Source organism: Cupressus sempervirens, chromosome 1, assembly GCF_028749045.1.
Source record: "Cupressus sempervirens isolate cs-2001-9-10 chromosome 1, ASM2874904v1, whole genome shotgun sequence".
NCBI lineage: Eukaryota > Viridiplantae > Streptophyta > Pinopsida > Cupressales > Cupressaceae > Cupressus > Cupressus sempervirens.
This window is the reverse complement of record NC_143118.1, coordinates 286500647-286517917: the sequence shown is the minus strand read 5'-3', so window position 1 is coordinate 286517917 and position 17271 is coordinate 286500647. Positions and strand designations below refer to the sequence as shown.

The 17271-nt window shown below is 36.3% G+C and overlaps 1 protein-coding gene across 2 annotated transcripts in view; it reads left to right on the top strand.

Moving 5' to 3' along the window:
- LOC149577217 (MATE efflux family protein) overlaps positions 1 to 17271 on the top strand; it is a 219335-nt gene that overhangs the window by 36609 nt on the left and 165455 nt on the right. For both annotated transcript variants that reach the window (XM_089829511.1, XM_089829556.1), the window contains exons 2-4: positions 3325 to 3419; positions 6201 to 6309; positions 6482 to 6537. In XM_089829511.1, coding sequence (XP_089685637.1) covers positions 3325 to 3419; positions 6201 to 6309; positions 6482 to 6537 — 260 coding nt within the window. The remainder of the gene's footprint in view (positions 1 to 3324; positions 3420 to 6200; positions 6310 to 6481; positions 6538 to 17271) is intronic.

Below are 17271 nucleotides of genomic sequence, written 5' to 3'. Positions count from 1 at the left end.
GGGATGATGTCGTCGGTAAATATTGTGTAGCTGACAGGATGTATGTCGTCGGTAAATATTGTGTAGCCAACAGGATGTATGTTGCCGGTAAATATTGTGTAGCCGATGGGTTGATGTCGTCGGTAAGTGTTATGTAGCCGACGGGCCCTTTCGGGAAGGTTCTTTGAAAAGTATATATACACCCTTCGAGATCACTGTAATCATCATCATAAGCATTATGTAATCTCTTCGGCATATATGCGAATAATAAAAGGAGTATTGCTGTTCTTGTTCATTGTCTTTATGCATTAATCTATTTACCCCATACGGTAAACACATTTGGTCTCAAGATGCAAAACACACTCTTGGGAGGAGTTTGCATATTTTAAAATTTGCATGTAATTGGACAATCCTTCATAAACGCACTCTTAGAGGTGCATTATACATTAAAAAAAACACATAATATGTAACATGTAATGCCAATTTTAGCTTTGGAAAGGCAAAATGTGGACTCAAAATGCAATTACATATAAAGGGATGTAAGGAAGGTTTTAAATGCAAAATGGACTCTAAGAAGTCCATTACATGCATTTTTAGTGCAAAACACTCTTGGGGATCCATTACATATTTATATGTAAATGGGTTGAAAGTTGCCTTTACATAACTTAAATGATCAACTAAGCACATGTTCAATTGATTTTTGAGCAAATGTCACTTAATTGGGTCAAAAATAATATTTACATTATATAGTTTTATTATTGCATGCAAATATCATTCAAAAAGTAAAAATTTACTTAGATGTTTTAAATTAGAAAAAAAGTAACTAAAAAATTTAAATCAAACTATGTAGTTAATAAAGTCACTTAAGTGAAAAATTAAAAAAGCAAATCAACATAAAGATATAACATAAAGTGCTCTATAGTCACTTAAGTGATAAATTTAAATGATAAAGTAACTTAAAAACATAACATAAAGTCAATTTATGCTATATTTTTCAAAAAGTGAATGTCAACATTAAAATATAACATGATATTTTAATATATGCAATTGCATCTCGAGATAACACTTTTTGGGCACTTAAATGGTGATATCTTTTGACTGTCAAACCCGATTAAGCCCTCAGATATACTGAATCAAAGGGAAAACTGAAAGCAAGGGTTTGAGCAAAACTAAAAGACCAAAAGCATTAAAACACACACTCAAAACGCGAAAAAGGACTTTGAAGGCTTCAAAAATCAGCCATAGGCTCACCAAAAATAAAAACAAAAAAGACTTGACAAAAGTTTTCAGTAAAAGAGTTCATTATATCAATTGGAGCCAATTGATTGTTCTTTAGTAACCAATTAAATAACAAACCAATCTTAGAGAAATCCAAAACTAAGTTGAAAAAGTTTCGTATTGTTATATATATTTTCTGGTGACCAAATGCAGGACAACACTATGCAATCAAGGGAGAACTGCTAGGGCACCCTATTGCAAATACCTTTCCTATGGAGTCTACAATTAAGGGAGAATCATGAGGGCACCCTATCACATTAATAGTTATGGTAGAACTGCTGAGAAAACACCCTGCTACTTTGTGATAAAGGGAGAGTGGCTAGGGCACCCTATTATAGTACTAGTTAAGGGAAAGACAACTTAATGTGCCCTGATGCAAGAAGCTTTCCTATGGAGTCTACAAAAGGGAGTACCACTTGGACACCCTGTTGTAGTACTAGTTAAGGAAAAGATGCTAAGGGAGCCTTTTGGAGAAGATACAAGACAAAAAATAGAAACAAGCATCCCACTAAGTAGACCACCTCATGTGGATGTCTAACACCTACCATCAAGGCCAAGGGGGCGAAAGTTCCGCTCCTGGGTTTAGTATGGGACTAACTTGGACTAATTTATCATGAATCAATCTTTCTGTAAAGCTTATATAGGTGTATCTACTGATGTTCACCTTGTGGTTGCAGGATTTATAATCAAGAACATAACAGTTTTATAAATAGGATGATCTTATATTGTCTTCTTTGTTTCTACTTCGTGTTTTCATACATTCATGTGTCTACTTCGTGTTTTCCTTGTGTCATGCATTAGTATGTATATTTCATATATGCCTTGTGTCTCTTGCATCACTATATATATTGACTCCACATTGTATAAATTATAATTGCTTGAGGACAAGCAATTTTGGTAAGGGCGGATTGTTATGACCCCTCTCAGACTGTCATGACCCCTCTCGGAGCAAAAACTCAGCACTCATAAGTGATTTTAAATATTAAATAAGTACCTAATAACAATATAACAATAGGATGATCGTTAATGGCACAATCATCATAATTGCACCACCTCGACCACAATATTGCCACAAAACCCTTTATTCTTGATAATAAAGAATAGTAAATAATACTGCTAATATTATAAATCTAATATATTAATAAGCATCTAATTACCAATAATAATGTTTTTATTATTCTGACACTACCATTAAATCCATTATTTTCGATCCCATTATTATTATGTTTACAATAAATAAAATAAACAAATAATAAAAACAAAAAGACATATACAAGTAAGGGCAAGTGCCTGTGACCTTCGTAGAGGAAGGGCCAACATGTTTGGATAGGGGTACGGCCTTTGACTAGTCGCACCCCATAGTAACATACATATACAGGCACTTATTAATGAAAAGAGGGCAAACAATATGTAGGAAGAACGAGCGAAGGAAAGACATGTAAGCAATGGTCAGCGTGAAAAGATAAGGACACCAAGCAATGTAAGGGGCCTACTAATGTGTAGGGGACAAAATAAATTAGAAACATTATCTCTATAATATAAGTGATATATCTTGATTAAAGGGGATTAAGCATTACCCTAGGGTATACAAGGATAAAATAAGAAGAAAGAGTTAGAATAAGTGGATATAATTAAAAATATATTTGGTGAAAAATTAAAGAGTTAATTATATAAATATTATTATTTTTAAATAAGGCAAGAAATATTGAGCAAGAGGCGCATATATTACTATAAAAAAAAATAAACTCACCACATTGGAGAATTATTTAGGAAAATATTATAAGTATTCTTTACGAACTCAATCCAAATCCCAAATTGGAAATTGAAAACAAGATTAGTGTAAACCCTAAGTGGGCATATTACAGAAGTTTGAAAGAGGGGTATTGGATTAGTGCTAATTATTGTGGGCTCTTAGTGAGCTGATTTTAGTAATATATTGTTTTATAGGGCTTACTTTTGTTATGTTTTGTATATTGATACTCGTATGAGCCATATTATTAAACTACATCCAATTTTAGAAAAAGAGTTGAAGGATTAATCATGTGATTTTTTGTTTGTGAACTGCAGGACCGGGCACTGTTGTTTGTGATTACTCAAGTTATGTATTCATGTTTCTATCTATCGCCACTTCAAACATGGTTGCTATTTCTCTAGCTCAAAAGGTTAGCGGCACTAATTACAAACTTACCTGTGAATTGGGAAAGAGACCGATTTTTGTTTGGCATGTGGAAAAATGAGAAAATAGATTGAGATGATATTCATAAATAGTACTAGTCGAAAAGTAGGAAAAAATGCCTGAAAAACATTAAAATTGAATTGCTCTGAAGCTATTAAGTTGTTTCATCTTTTAACTCAATTGAGGAAGAAAAACTTCTAGTCTTTAAGGTGGAAATTGTAATCGCAAGAATGCACCTTCCTCCATTTTCTTGTTGATATCTGTGCACATTTTCTGGCAGCTGCTGGATCCTACTGCTCTAAACAAAATTTAGGGGAATAATAATTCTAGATCAATGCATATTCTTAGTGAGGAAAATTCTCCAGAAAACTTTATGCTTTATGTCTATAAACAATATTGATAAGCATGCAAATGGATCACGGCTTCAAAATCTTGAAGCTGATTTAAACTGAGCTTATCAAAGAAACCTTGAATCCATATAGTGTTCGATAGGTAAGGAATATTTGAATTTTTTTTTCTTGAATACCTGCCAGTTACGTTCAGATTTGTAAATATTTAGATGAAGAAACTCTAGCATTAAGATTTCACTTTCATTGGTTTAACATGTATTGTGCTATCTTGCTTTTTAGTTTGCTTACTATTGGATCTTATTTACTCATTTAATCTTCTGTTACTTCAGAATTAGAAATTTACATTTCTTTAACATGCAGAAACGTCATTTTGTTCTTTGTTTTGCTGATCATTGCATCTTCCTTTCTTGTTGAATCTTCTGGTTCAACAGAAAGATACCACAAGTGGACACTGGATTTAAATGGTGTAAAGTTTTGCGAAATTTTCTTACATGCATCTGCTTGTTCTGGAATCTGACCTGCGTTTTTAATATCCCTTCACAATGTTCCCCTTATTTTCTGATTTTAGATTTTGAAGCTGTTAACATTCCTTTGCAAGTTCTTTTGGAACTATATTACACGGGGGACACATCCCCTATTTTTAGCCGTCTAGGAAACACCCTGGAAACACATCCCCAGCTGCCCCCCTCATCCACATCCCATAGCATCCCATCCCGTCCCCATCCCCATCCCTGAAACGTCATGGAAATTTTAAAATCAACACAACTCAATGTCTTTTCTTAAGGCAGAAAAGTTACAAATCCAAGTGGGCTTTGACATTAACGAATGGTTCTAAGATGGCACTAAGTTGAATCTGTGTTTCATGCATGCATCAAAGTGCTGGAGTTGCGAGCTTATTTTGTTCTCAAACAAGACATTTTCTGATTTCATAGTAAATGTTGTCATCAAAAGTCATATAAAACATAAAAGCAAATATAATATGTTAATATAATTTGAAAATTTCACTCATATATATATATATAAATATTTGTATACTAGTGTTCCTATTTATGGCTCTCTTGGAACCATGTCTTCTGTCGCCCCCCTTCCCATCCCTGGACCATGGAACATTCTTCCAGATTAATCTTCTATTTGAATGATGGCCCCCTAAGTCACAAGGTTTATCGAATTTTGGCCATCCAGAGAACATTAGAAAAATCTTAAAATTTTGCACAAATTTGTAGGGATTAAAATGTTTTTCTTGAATGTGTTTTTTTGATTTGGTTTTTTAATTGCTTGTCATTAATCAAAAATGTGATATCAGTTTGTAGATAGAAGAGCTTGTGATTAAAAATGCCCGCACACAACAATTTTGGTCCAGAGAAGATGCAAATCACTCCCATAAAAAATGGTTGGGCACCAACCCCAGGGTTAAATAATAGTCACTGATTCTCGATTTCACCATAAGGAGACACAATCGTCTTTCTTTTCAATTTTTTGTTTCGACTTCAATACTTTTAATTTGTTTATAAAAATTTTCAAATTTCTCATGTGCATTTTAGAATTATAACAATAGAGTTTATGCTATTTTATTTGCATTAATTTTTATTGAAAGAGTAACATTATATTAAAACTGATATGATTTTATTTCACTGTTTTAATTTTAATAATTTGAAACATATTTACCTTTGATAAAATGAATTTTATGTATTCCAAAATATTATAAGCTATTATTAATATATAAAATCTGATAAATTCAAATGTTCAAATTAAATATAAGAAATATAATAGTATTCAATTTAATATTAACAAAACTAATAAATAATAAAATAAAATATTTCATTTTTTTATATTTTAAATTTAGTATAAATTTATTTTATTTTTTAATAATTTGGATCTATTTTATATAAATCAAAACTATATAAGACGACTGTAATAACAAACTTTTCTTCGAATTTCCCGCCTGCTAAGTTCGATTCGATGTTTGTTGTTGTAAATCTCAAACTCAAACTCAAATCTTGTGACATAGGTTACCCCTAATACAATAAAGTTCTTGAATTCAGCATCACTCAAAGTTGTCTTCTGTGACTTTTAGTTGAGGCAGGTGTAAAGTTAGTATGAAATTACTTTCTGCAATTTTTAAAAAGTAGAATATGTTAGATTTTTGTAACCATATAAAGGTAAGATGTATAGAGTGATATTGATTATGTTGGTTGCTCTGAATTTGTGATGGTTAATAAAAGCAGTTCCTCTTAGAAAATAATTGCAGTATGCCATGATAAGATTACTTAAAGCATAAATATCCATATATTTTATTTTTGATAAAACATATTATCCTGAACAATAACACCTTATCTCATTTTTAGGACATATATTTTTGTTAGCATTCAAGTCCTTGGTCTTTTTTGTCGCTGTCTCTGACGGGAATGTTATTGCAGGATGAAGTTGCAATGCAACAACAAATCTCCAGGTTGTTATTTGTAGCATTAGCATGTGGGATTGGGATGCTTCTCTTGACAAAGGCTTTTGGTACACAAGCACTTCATGGTATGGCTAAAGCGAATTGTGAATTCAAAGACATCTAGCTTGTTTTTCTTCATTTTTGTGTGGCAATACATCTTGGTAAAATGTAATTATAACTATCGTATATGATGAAAATCTCTTGCCAAGGCTTTGAAATTGAATTTCTATTGCTTTCATTGCTTTCTGAAATTTCCAGCTTTTGTTGGCTCCAAGAATGCTAGTCTAGTTCCTGCAGCAAGCACATATGTTCAGGTGAATACCATTTTTGAACTGTTAGAGTGTAAACATTTTCTATTATAGCATTTCATTCTCAGTTTTGTATTCTTAAAATTCATGAAAGACCTAGCTGCCAGGCATACCTTTCTGTCTTTTTATTTGAAATGATTTTTCATATAAATGCTGGAAGCATGTAACTGAGCCACCACATTTTATGTTAAACAAATTATACTTGTTGAAACCCCATAACTTAAAATTTCAAAAATACCAAAGTTAATACATCCAGTCATAGCAATCAGATGTAAAATCATATGCTTGCAAATGATCTACAAACAGAAAGTATATACAAGCATATGTTGTTGGCAAAGAGAGGCTAGTTTGAAATCTCTACTTCATAGAGTGCACTACATAAGAATGGTCTACATCAAGATTGACGTTCACATCTAGAAATACACAATGCAATATGGGCATGTGCAAGTTGTCAATTCAAAGAAGGTGCAAGTCAGATGTCTTCAATAGGAATGGTGATCAACTTTGAATGATTAAAGAATTCCAGTTTTGTTTGTATGTCTTCAGTTACTGCATGCTTGGGTAGGCCAGTATCAGCAGTGCACCAGAAATAAGCCTAACATTGAAGGATTTTGTTACCTACTAGAATATATTTTACATATTGAAACATTAAATAGAATAATTTGATAGGTGAGTATGAATGAACAAAGGATAAGTTATTATATATGTATCAAAAGACATGTTTGGATAGCATGCACTTCATCAATATAATGGGTTGTATCTCTTGGTGGCAATAATTTTGTCTACAAGATTGGGACTTGACAGATAATGCAAGTTATCAGCTGACATAACCTATAGGTATCAGCATAATAACGAGCAATTATGATTCACAAAAGGTTTTAGAGAGTCTTAAGATATCAGATTGTAATGTACCGCTCTCTCCATGATCACAAGAGAAATGATTAGCCTATTTTCCCACATCCCAATAGTCTAATTAGAAGGCATAAGGGTAGATACGTGGGTCACAATGTTTATATTGGCAGAGAAATAAAGAAAATGTTATATTAATTTATATGGTTTATATTCTTAAATTTACTTTATGTTACAACATACATCATAAAGTAAAGTGAATTTATAAAAGCAAAGAGACCTTTTTATCTCACATTGAGAAGTGAAGGGCCACCAATGAGTTAAGAAGACTTCATAAAGAGTCTCGTCCTTCTCCATTGGCATGTTATGTGATTATCTTATGTATGTTATTGCTATTTCTCCATAGTTGCTGAAATAATAGCGTCTGGCTTTCCATGGACAAAACTCCTTTGAAACTTTTAAGGTTGGACGGAAACGCAATCTTCCCTTTGAGGTAGATTCATCCAAATTTTACTATCTGGACTAGTTTACAGATGTTATGAATTAAATATGAATACCATTAAGCAGTTCGAAGGGTATATAGTATATACTATAGATAATCATCTAGCTGAGGAGTTGGCTCAGGAAGTGTTCAAGGAGCAAAGGTTTGAGCATTCATCACACAGAACACATATACTGGGCAATTTTGGAGGGAATACGATCTATGATATGATTCGAGGAGTAATCAGATCCAGTGAATGATGGAATATTAATGTTTAGCTGTTAGGACTGAGCAGTTGAAGTATTCAGTGTTAACTGTACAGTCCTAGGGTTCTCACGACAAGGAAAGGAGTCTCATTATCATTGTTTTGAGTCAAAATAGTTGCTGCATAATCAAGGCAATAAAATTGATCTTCTAGGTGCATGCATCACCACTATATTATCAGCTATTATATACCATTCTTACTTCTCCACATGTAGTGTCTGTAATAAAAGATCTCTTGCATTTGGCTGCCTATATCTGAAGATGGATATGATAGACTGCCGTACCATTTATTATACTTCTTGACCATGCATTAACTTATAAGTTACCTGTCGTGGTTACAAAATTTGAAGTATTAATTTAGCAATCTGAGGTTTTTTGATAATATGCAAAGTGTTTGACATAATTACTATGAGAAATGAATAACATGTTTTAAATGTTATATCCACTTAATTGTATAGATGATAGATTCTGAAAGTTATAACCCATCAAGTTTTGACCAAATGTCTGTCCAAAATAATGCTGAGTTGTGAAGATGTGTTGGTTCAGATTTGCAGGAGTTATCTGCTGACTAGGGAAGTCTGAAAAGTGTTTGATGTAATGCCTTTAAAGAATTCTTGGCTTTCTTTGAATGTCATGTCCATACAAGTGTTTGATTAAAACCTTGTCATGTAGATTTTCTTTTAAAACCAAAATTGTAATCAAATTGAGTAAAGATTTTTACTGTGGTATCAGAGCTTGGATCCCACCATCTTTTGGGTTTGTTTTAGTTTGTTCATGCAACCAAGTGCAGGGAAAGGAGTTAATACCAAAGGGAATTGAAGAGGATTTGGCAACCCCCTCAAGTACCTAGATAAGATAAGATAAATTTATTAATGTCTAACAAGAGACCACAAGGGTCTAAGGGACTGAAAGTGTACAAGGTAACAACCAACAATAGGAGCACCAAACAACGTCCATGGAAAGAAGTGAGAAGAAAAAGAGGCTGAAACAAAGGACAAACTAAATACTCCCCACAAACAAGAAGTAGATGAGAACCGAAGAAAGAACAAATGGATGTGCACTCTCTAAATAGGCAGTAGAACCTCCCCCTGATCTCATAGTATATGGGGCAATGAAAAAAATGGATCTTTGATTCCGCCTCCCCAAGGGGGCAAAGATGGCGAATCCTGTCCTCTTTGTCAATTTGATGATCAATCTGGATATGTAACTGGTAGGAGTTCACTCTAAAGGATCCCAAAGAGATGCAGAGGGCATGAGTCCAATGGTGAGTGAGTTACCAGGGGCGCACAATAATCCTTTCCTAGAACTCCATGTAGTGCTTGACATAAAATTCCATCCTTGGGTGGAGTCTCCCCCAGGGGGTTGCTCCATGTCGTGACAATGTACTACATGTAGATGTCGAGTTTGACATGCTTAATCAACTCTTGTTGGGAGGGTAGGAGGTGAGCAGGGGCATCAAGAAAGAACTAAAAGTAGGGAACAATGATCATCGAAATCCCAATCGAACCAAGAAGAGCAGAAGTCAAGGTGAACCAACAACAAACTCTTCTAGTGGGATCGATGCTCCTTACCGCCTTGAAAGAGCAATAAGCCATGTAAGAATATCTGTGACAAACCTCAGTAGAATCCAAAAAACTCCAAAGATGATGGAGGAACCAAACTGAATCAAAGATAGTCCCAAGCCTAAAAGGATGAGATCCAAACTTGGCGAATGTGATACTATGTGGGGTGGACTAATGACATTTGATAATGTGTTGAAGGAGGAGGATCTGGAGTCTCTCGACTGAAGCCTAATCAGAATCCAAGAGAGAGGGCACCCACATGATAGAGTCGTAGAGGACCGTAGGCTAGAGCAAAGAGTCCAAGAGGGACATCTTGGTCATAGTATCTTGGAAGTGATGAATGAAGTATTGTTTCTCAAGCATAGCTAGACAGCCGAGCATAGTTAGAGAGCCGAGCCACTTATTAAACTGAGGTTGCATGGCAAGTCTCATATTGAAGTGGGGTCCAAAGAAATTTACCACTATGTAAGTGTAGGAAGATATGATCTCAACCTCCTTGCCTGGAGGTAGAAATGGAGATGCGAGGTCTTCAAGTAGTTGAAGACCATTACGTGAGTCTTGCCTAGGTTCACAACTAACAGCCGAACTCATAGGAGGCCAACCCATCAAGAAGTCATTGGAGTCCCTCTGGGGTTGAGGTGAAAAGAACATCATCCACAAATAGTAAAATGGATTTTAAAACTCGGTGTAAATAGAAAACATCATTAGGAAGCGAGTGGTCATGAAGGAAAGACTCTAGCTCGTCAATGTAAATCTTGAAAAGAGTAGGAGAAAGAGGGCAACTATGCTTCACCCCAATGGTGCCTTGGTTAGGATTATAAAAACCATGAGCCTATGAAAGAGAGCCGTTTGAGGAACATAATTAAAGGCTTTGTGAAAGTCTAAAAAGTAGCAATAGACTTTCGTCAAGCGGTGTCGAGCCTCCTTAATGATAGTTCGCAAAGTTGATATGTGGTCCATGGTTTGAATAATTTGTACAAAAGCCAGGCTGCTCCCTAGCTCGACACTGCTACTGAACAAGCTCTTTGGATAAGATAGTGTTCAACATGGTGGCATAGAGTTTGGCAAATGTATTCCCTGTCATCATGGTCTTGTAGCTATTAGGGTCTGAGACTGACCTGATCTTATGGATCAAATAGATAATATGCTGCAATCAAGAGTGAGGAAAACCTATGCAAACCACCTTGCTAAAGAGCATTGCGAGAAAAGAGCCCAAGACTATAATATCAAGCTTGATGAGCTCCGATTGGAACTCTTCCTCATTTACTGTCCAGTTGCTATGCATGCATCAAACAACTTCATTGATGTAGGAGAAACTGAAGAGATGGCAACAAGGTGAGGGGGTGAGGTGGAGAGGAGGATGGCTGAGGATGTCGTAGAAAGTGGAGGTGTGAGAGACAATGGATCTATGGTCAAGAGTGGAGGGGGGAGGAGGGTGATGAGGGAACATGGTGTGCCAGAAGAGCTTCAGAGACTGCAGGAGAGAGGCACAGAGGGATCTACGTTGCATCAAGATAAACAATCGCTTCTTGTGGTGAAGAAAGTAGCGGTGGACAAGCCTCAACTAGATAAACGAGGAGAGGGGCAAAGTGGAGGAGGTTGAACGAATTAAGCAATGAAAGGACATGTAGTCCTCGTCAAAGCACTTGACTCAAGAGGCAAGAACATCTCTGTGGGGGGTAACAGGAAAGGAGGGAGGTGTGATGGGGTATGGAGAGGAGGGAAAACCCACACAGGGTGACAATAAGCGAGCCAAGCATGAAGGAAACATCCCTAGGAGCGGTGAAGGAATTCTTGGGGAGGAGCTGTCTAAGATGCAAGACGAAGAGGTCACAGTTGCTCTCAAAAAAAGAGGTGTGAGTGGGACAGTCGTCTTAGGAGGGGGAGAGGGAGGAGGGTAGGGGTGGTGGTGGGACGGGGGAAACCTTGAGGGTGAGGGTAAGAAGGGTCTGATCTGCCAGGGGGAGGCGCGAGATGGTGAAGCAACTAATGGAGGGGATGAAAGAGGCACTGGTGAGAACATAGTCGACATGCTAGTTGTGCCATAATGAGGCCAATAGGTGAAGAGACCAGATTCGAGAAAGCATGAAAGCCCATTTAGGACCACCAATGTAGAGAACTCACAGAGATGAAGCATGTGAGAACCATATCTAGTGAGGGGTCCGTAATTGCCTCAAAAAAATTGCTACTGGTCTAGGGTATCTAAATCAGATTCGGTCGTACAAACTAGACCAGGCCCACGATCATGGAGGGTGGTCTGAATGTCTCTAGTCTGCACATTAAAGCCCTCTAGAATGATGATGTCCCCCATAGCTGAAAATATGGTAATGAACTCATGGAGGTCCTCGTAAGGTTCAACATGCTTCATGTTGTGGACGACGTAGTATGAGGAGATTGGTGGGAAACATGTAATGATGATGTCCTTGCAATGTGACGTCATTCGACCCACATGGATCCACATGAATCTAGAAATATTGTTACAAAGGACCATATAAGTTGTGTTGAAAAGATGACCACTAACCAAATAGACAACTCCACTAGACCCCTTGAACCCACTAGAGCACTTGACCTCATTCCTAAAGGTAGACAACCATCAGCAGTCGAAGATGCCAGGAAGAGGATGGATGGGGCTCTCATGAGTCTCTCATGAGTCTCTATAACAAGAAGACTATTAGTAGAACCAAGAGCATCTTGGAAAAGACCTGGTAAGGACGAGAAAGTACCATTACCGTTCCACCAGTTGACATACAGGGGACCATTGTGGCGCGTTGTCTTGTCTAACCACTGCTGTGACCATTATTTGGCCTTGGCACCCAACCCCAATTCCCATCCAGTGGAGGAGATTCCCAAATAAAAACTTGAAGGTTCCTAATAACAACCCACTTCCTATTGCGCGTAGCCTCGGCAACAAGACCTCGAGAGTATTTCAACTCTGTTACTCTTGATTTACTGAGATCCTCTTCAAGAAAGATCTTAGTGGAAAGGGGAAAGCGTTTCCTCCTTGCCCTAAGAACTTGAAGACGATTAGCCAAAGAAAATGAAGAAAAAGAGTCTCATCATAACCAATCCATGCCCTGTCAAGTGTGATGTTTGCAATGTCAAGTTGATCATTGAGAAAGGAGTGACTTGCTGAAATGGGGTTGGCGGAGAAGAGGGGGAGACCCCAAACTTGTAGATTGAGTTCGCGAGCCCACCTAACTCGCTCATCAGAATCTCTAGCTTGAACAAGCTTCTCAACTCTAGAGAGAGGAGTAGAACTTGTGGTACTACAAACTAAAGCCCATGATTGTAGTTTTTATTATTTTCAACAATGAAGTTGTGGGAAGAGCACAACTTAGTATGTTTAGCTTTCAATTTGGAGATGTCAAATTCTGTGGCCTTCATTTCTGAAATGCTGGAACGTACCAATTGATAGAGGTCAAGATTCTCAGTGGTTAATCTGGAGACTATTGCATTAAGATCTGAAACAAAGGTCTTAAGGGTAGCGTTGTCTTGTTCAAGTAGCAAAAGTTGTTCCAAGATGGTGTGGAGTGCGGCGTCAGGACATTTTAGACGTTGATAGGTAAGTAGAGGTGTGAAACTGGTTGTAGGGTCAAATTCAATGTTCCACATTATCACAACAGCCAAACAACAGAGAGTCGAAAAATGAGCAAAAACTGATAATGAAAGGCCTCCAAATACACACTATGAGCAACTTAGGTGCTTGATGTGGAATGTAGTCATATGAGCAGGTGCCATAGAAATTATAGAAATTGTAGAGACTATAGAAGTTGTGGAACCTAAAATTGTTGTAGAAACTGTAGAACCTGAAATTGTTGTAGAAACCACAGAAGATAAAGGCCACCATGAGTGCAATAGGAAAGCAAGCAAGGCCACTATTATGGAAATCAATAATAGGTATCACTAGGGGTTGACTCTCGATTATTATGACAGAGAGTGAAGCTTAATGCAATCAGACGAATCCCCATACAAGCAAGCTAAGCCAAGTCCTGCGGAAATAATGTCACTTTTCCAATTGAGTTGATGAAGAGAAAAGCCAAAAATTGAAAAACCCGTCACAATACACTCATAGGAACAAAGGCAACTAAATAGAAGAGGTGTCCATAACCAAGGCCTACAGGAATGATAAAAACTTAGACAAAAGAAAACATAGGAGCGAGTCTTTGCGATAGAATTGCAGACCAAAAGCAAGATTAAAACAACGATGAGTGACGATTGAAGGGCATGCGAAGACGAGCAACAAGTGACGAGGGCTAAGCTAGAGGTAGCAGTGGCCATGGTCACAAACACACGAGGATAACAGTCATGGGAATAAAGTCACAAGGAGTCATTACATGAGGAGTCAACTACATAAAAAGATAAAAAGAATTCACCACCAAATTTGAAAGGTAGGCGACTACTATTAGAAGGAAAACAATGTCTAGAGTGATTGGTATTCATTAGGTTTCATCGTCTAGTAGTACATGAAGTTGTTGGTATGGGTAATAAAAAGAGATAATAGTCCACCACATGATGAGGCCGAGGAAGTAAGAGACGCTTCACGAGGAATTCAAATGAGGTAGGAACAATTGGCTAATTTATTACAAAAGCTCATATTTGTCAGGCAATAGATGAGTGTTAGACCAAGGTGATTAGAACAATACCACAAATGAGGATCGGATGGTTGGTTTCCCATAGGGAGAAAGGGCTTCTATACACTCTTTAGATAGACCGTTGATGCCAATGTTTCTAGTTAGAAATGAAGAAGAGATAGATAATGCAGAGGGAGACATTCGCATTTCCGGATAATGCAATTACAATGCATGATGACTGGGGTCTTCTTCCAGTTTATGTTTGGTCAGATTTAACCTTAACTCAATATATGGGACAATGAAAGAAAGTATAAAAGCAAGGCAAGATAGAAGGCCAAGGCATTGAAACAAAGACCTCAAGAAAACAACTGACAAAATGACTCTTCCCACATTTGATGCAAGTGAAAAGGCAAGTGCAAGAGCATGGATTCATAAGTTAGACAACTCTTGAGCCAATGGAAGTAGATGTAATTATGTTTGGAGCCATGCATTTTGACGGTGTAGCATATGATTGGCGGCACCATGGTTTTGTAACACAAGAACATGGGTTGATACATTCTTATGAGGAGTTTAGCACCAAACTGATTGCAAGATTTGACTACAATTTACTGTAGTGAGATTCCTCAATTGAGGCAAAGAGGGTCCTTAGACTCTTATATTAATGAGTTTCAAATGATTTCTGTTGTGGTCCTGGATATGACTGAAAATGGAGAGATTGTGCTTTTTATTAAAGGGTTGAATTATAAGATTAAGAGCCTTGTGACAGTATTGAAGCCTAGCTCACTTTAGGATGCAATGAAAACAATATTGGATTTAGATATTCATTCTACGTCATATCAGCCCCCTAAAAACAGTTTTAAAACTTCAAAACCAAATCTGTAGTTGTAATATCCCCTCTAATAATGAAATCTAGTATTAAAATTATAATCAATACCATTATTCATAAATTGAATAAATAATTGGTTAAGAATATATAATGAAATGGCTAAGTGATCATTAGATAATTATCAATTTTAAATATTATAATTATATATAAATTGAATAGCTAAAGTTACCAAATATATTTAAGAATTATTTATCAACAAATATGATTTAGCCCTAAATAAATGAACTAATCTTTGCAAGAAATTAATATAACTTTCATTAATCACTAGAATAAATAATTCCTAAATATATTATAAAAGAAAATTAATGAGCGGTCACATCGAGTAACAGGGACGTGACTCTTATTGAGAGTGTGTATAAAAGTTTGGGCTTGAGGGTATAGAAACCACGGACGGGTCATCAAATAGGGAGCATGAAATAAGTCCAAAATTACCGCAAGTATAAGGGAGGAACACACGAATGAAGGAACTATCAGGTCAAAGGTGGTAAACGAAGGAAATAACAAGTCCACGTCAACACCAAATATCAACGGGCAGAAATAGTCCAAGTGTCCACCACATTCTGGATGTGACTGAGTCATTCAAACCATAAAAGCAAGGAGAGAAGGAAACATAGACAAGTGGGACTGTACACAAACACATGTATATAAAGTTGGAGAGAACAAGTACAAAGATACACAGGACCTCGCTGGAAAGTACGATTTGGACAACGTACTAACGAACATAATCGCATCCCATGTGGTAACCCACCAAGTGATTGGGCATAGGTGGAATTTGTTGGGAGATTGAAAGGTAAATGACCTTATATTCGCATGACACTAAGGTAATGTGTGGACATATTTTCTAATAAGATAATATGTATAGGTATATATGAAACATGTATTTTGGTAGAATGAATAAGTAATATATGTTTAGATTATAATAGGTTTATGGAATAAATAATTAAATATATGATTTATGAAATATTGAATGGATATAATTCTTATGATCCAAGATAAACTTGGTGGAGGGCGTTGCTTACAAATATCATAAAATGATCCAAGTATAAACTTGGTGGAGGGCATTTGTTATGAATGTCATTCTACGATCCAAGTGCAGTTGGTGGAGAATGATCTAGGTATAACTTGGTGGAGGGCATTTCATACGAATGTCATAATATAATCCAAGGAAACTTGGTGGAGAATGTTCAAATGTGGATTATCCGAAGTTGGATAATTTGTTAAATATGAAATATCTAAATAGATTCATTGTAATCTTTAGTATTATTACTTGTCCCATTCTAACTCTAATAGTGGGGACATTACAATAGTCATATAATCAGATCAAGAACATGCCACCTACAATGGACTTTGAGACTAGGAATGGATTGAGGAGAAAGAAATTATGCTTCACTTGCAAAGAACCTTGGACTCCTGAGCATGCCTTAGAATGGACAAATTGCATTACTTAGATGAAAGATCCCTGATAGATGTCCTTGCTGATCTGCTGTAGTTTTTAAATTAATAAACTATATTTTCCTGTGATTTCTTTGATGGTCTTTGAGAATAGACAGAAGTTGCAGAAGGTTTTGTTTTTGTTTTGTGTTTTTTGATAGTTTTCACAATAGTAATGAATAATGAACAATAAACATGAGAGGAGACTGAAAATAAATAAGAACATAGAGCCAAATCAGAATTGCTATAAATCATACCAGGCAGATTTCTGATTTATAAAGCCAAATAATAAATCCAATGCAGTTCCAAAGAGCTTACATCCAACAATGATGCCAAACTGCTGCAAATGGCAGCCGTAAGACTGCAAGGAATCACATCCCAGCTGAAAGAATCAATCTGTAACGCTGAAACCATAAATCTGCAACTTGAATCCATAATAGAGAATGGTGTACTCTATCCCTGATAGCAACGCACACTGTCTGAAGAATCCAATGCAAATAACTGCTGAGGGCTATGTCCCAGCCAATCTAGAATCTGGGGTTTGCGTCCCAGATGAAGAATTGCTCTCTCAGAGCCAATTCACAAAAACAAGTTTTTCAATATGCAAAAGATAATAAGAAATTAGGTCTCCATCTCCTTATATCCCCTTCCAATTGTAAATTGAACCCTAAAGGGAAATTACACTTTGCCCTTTAA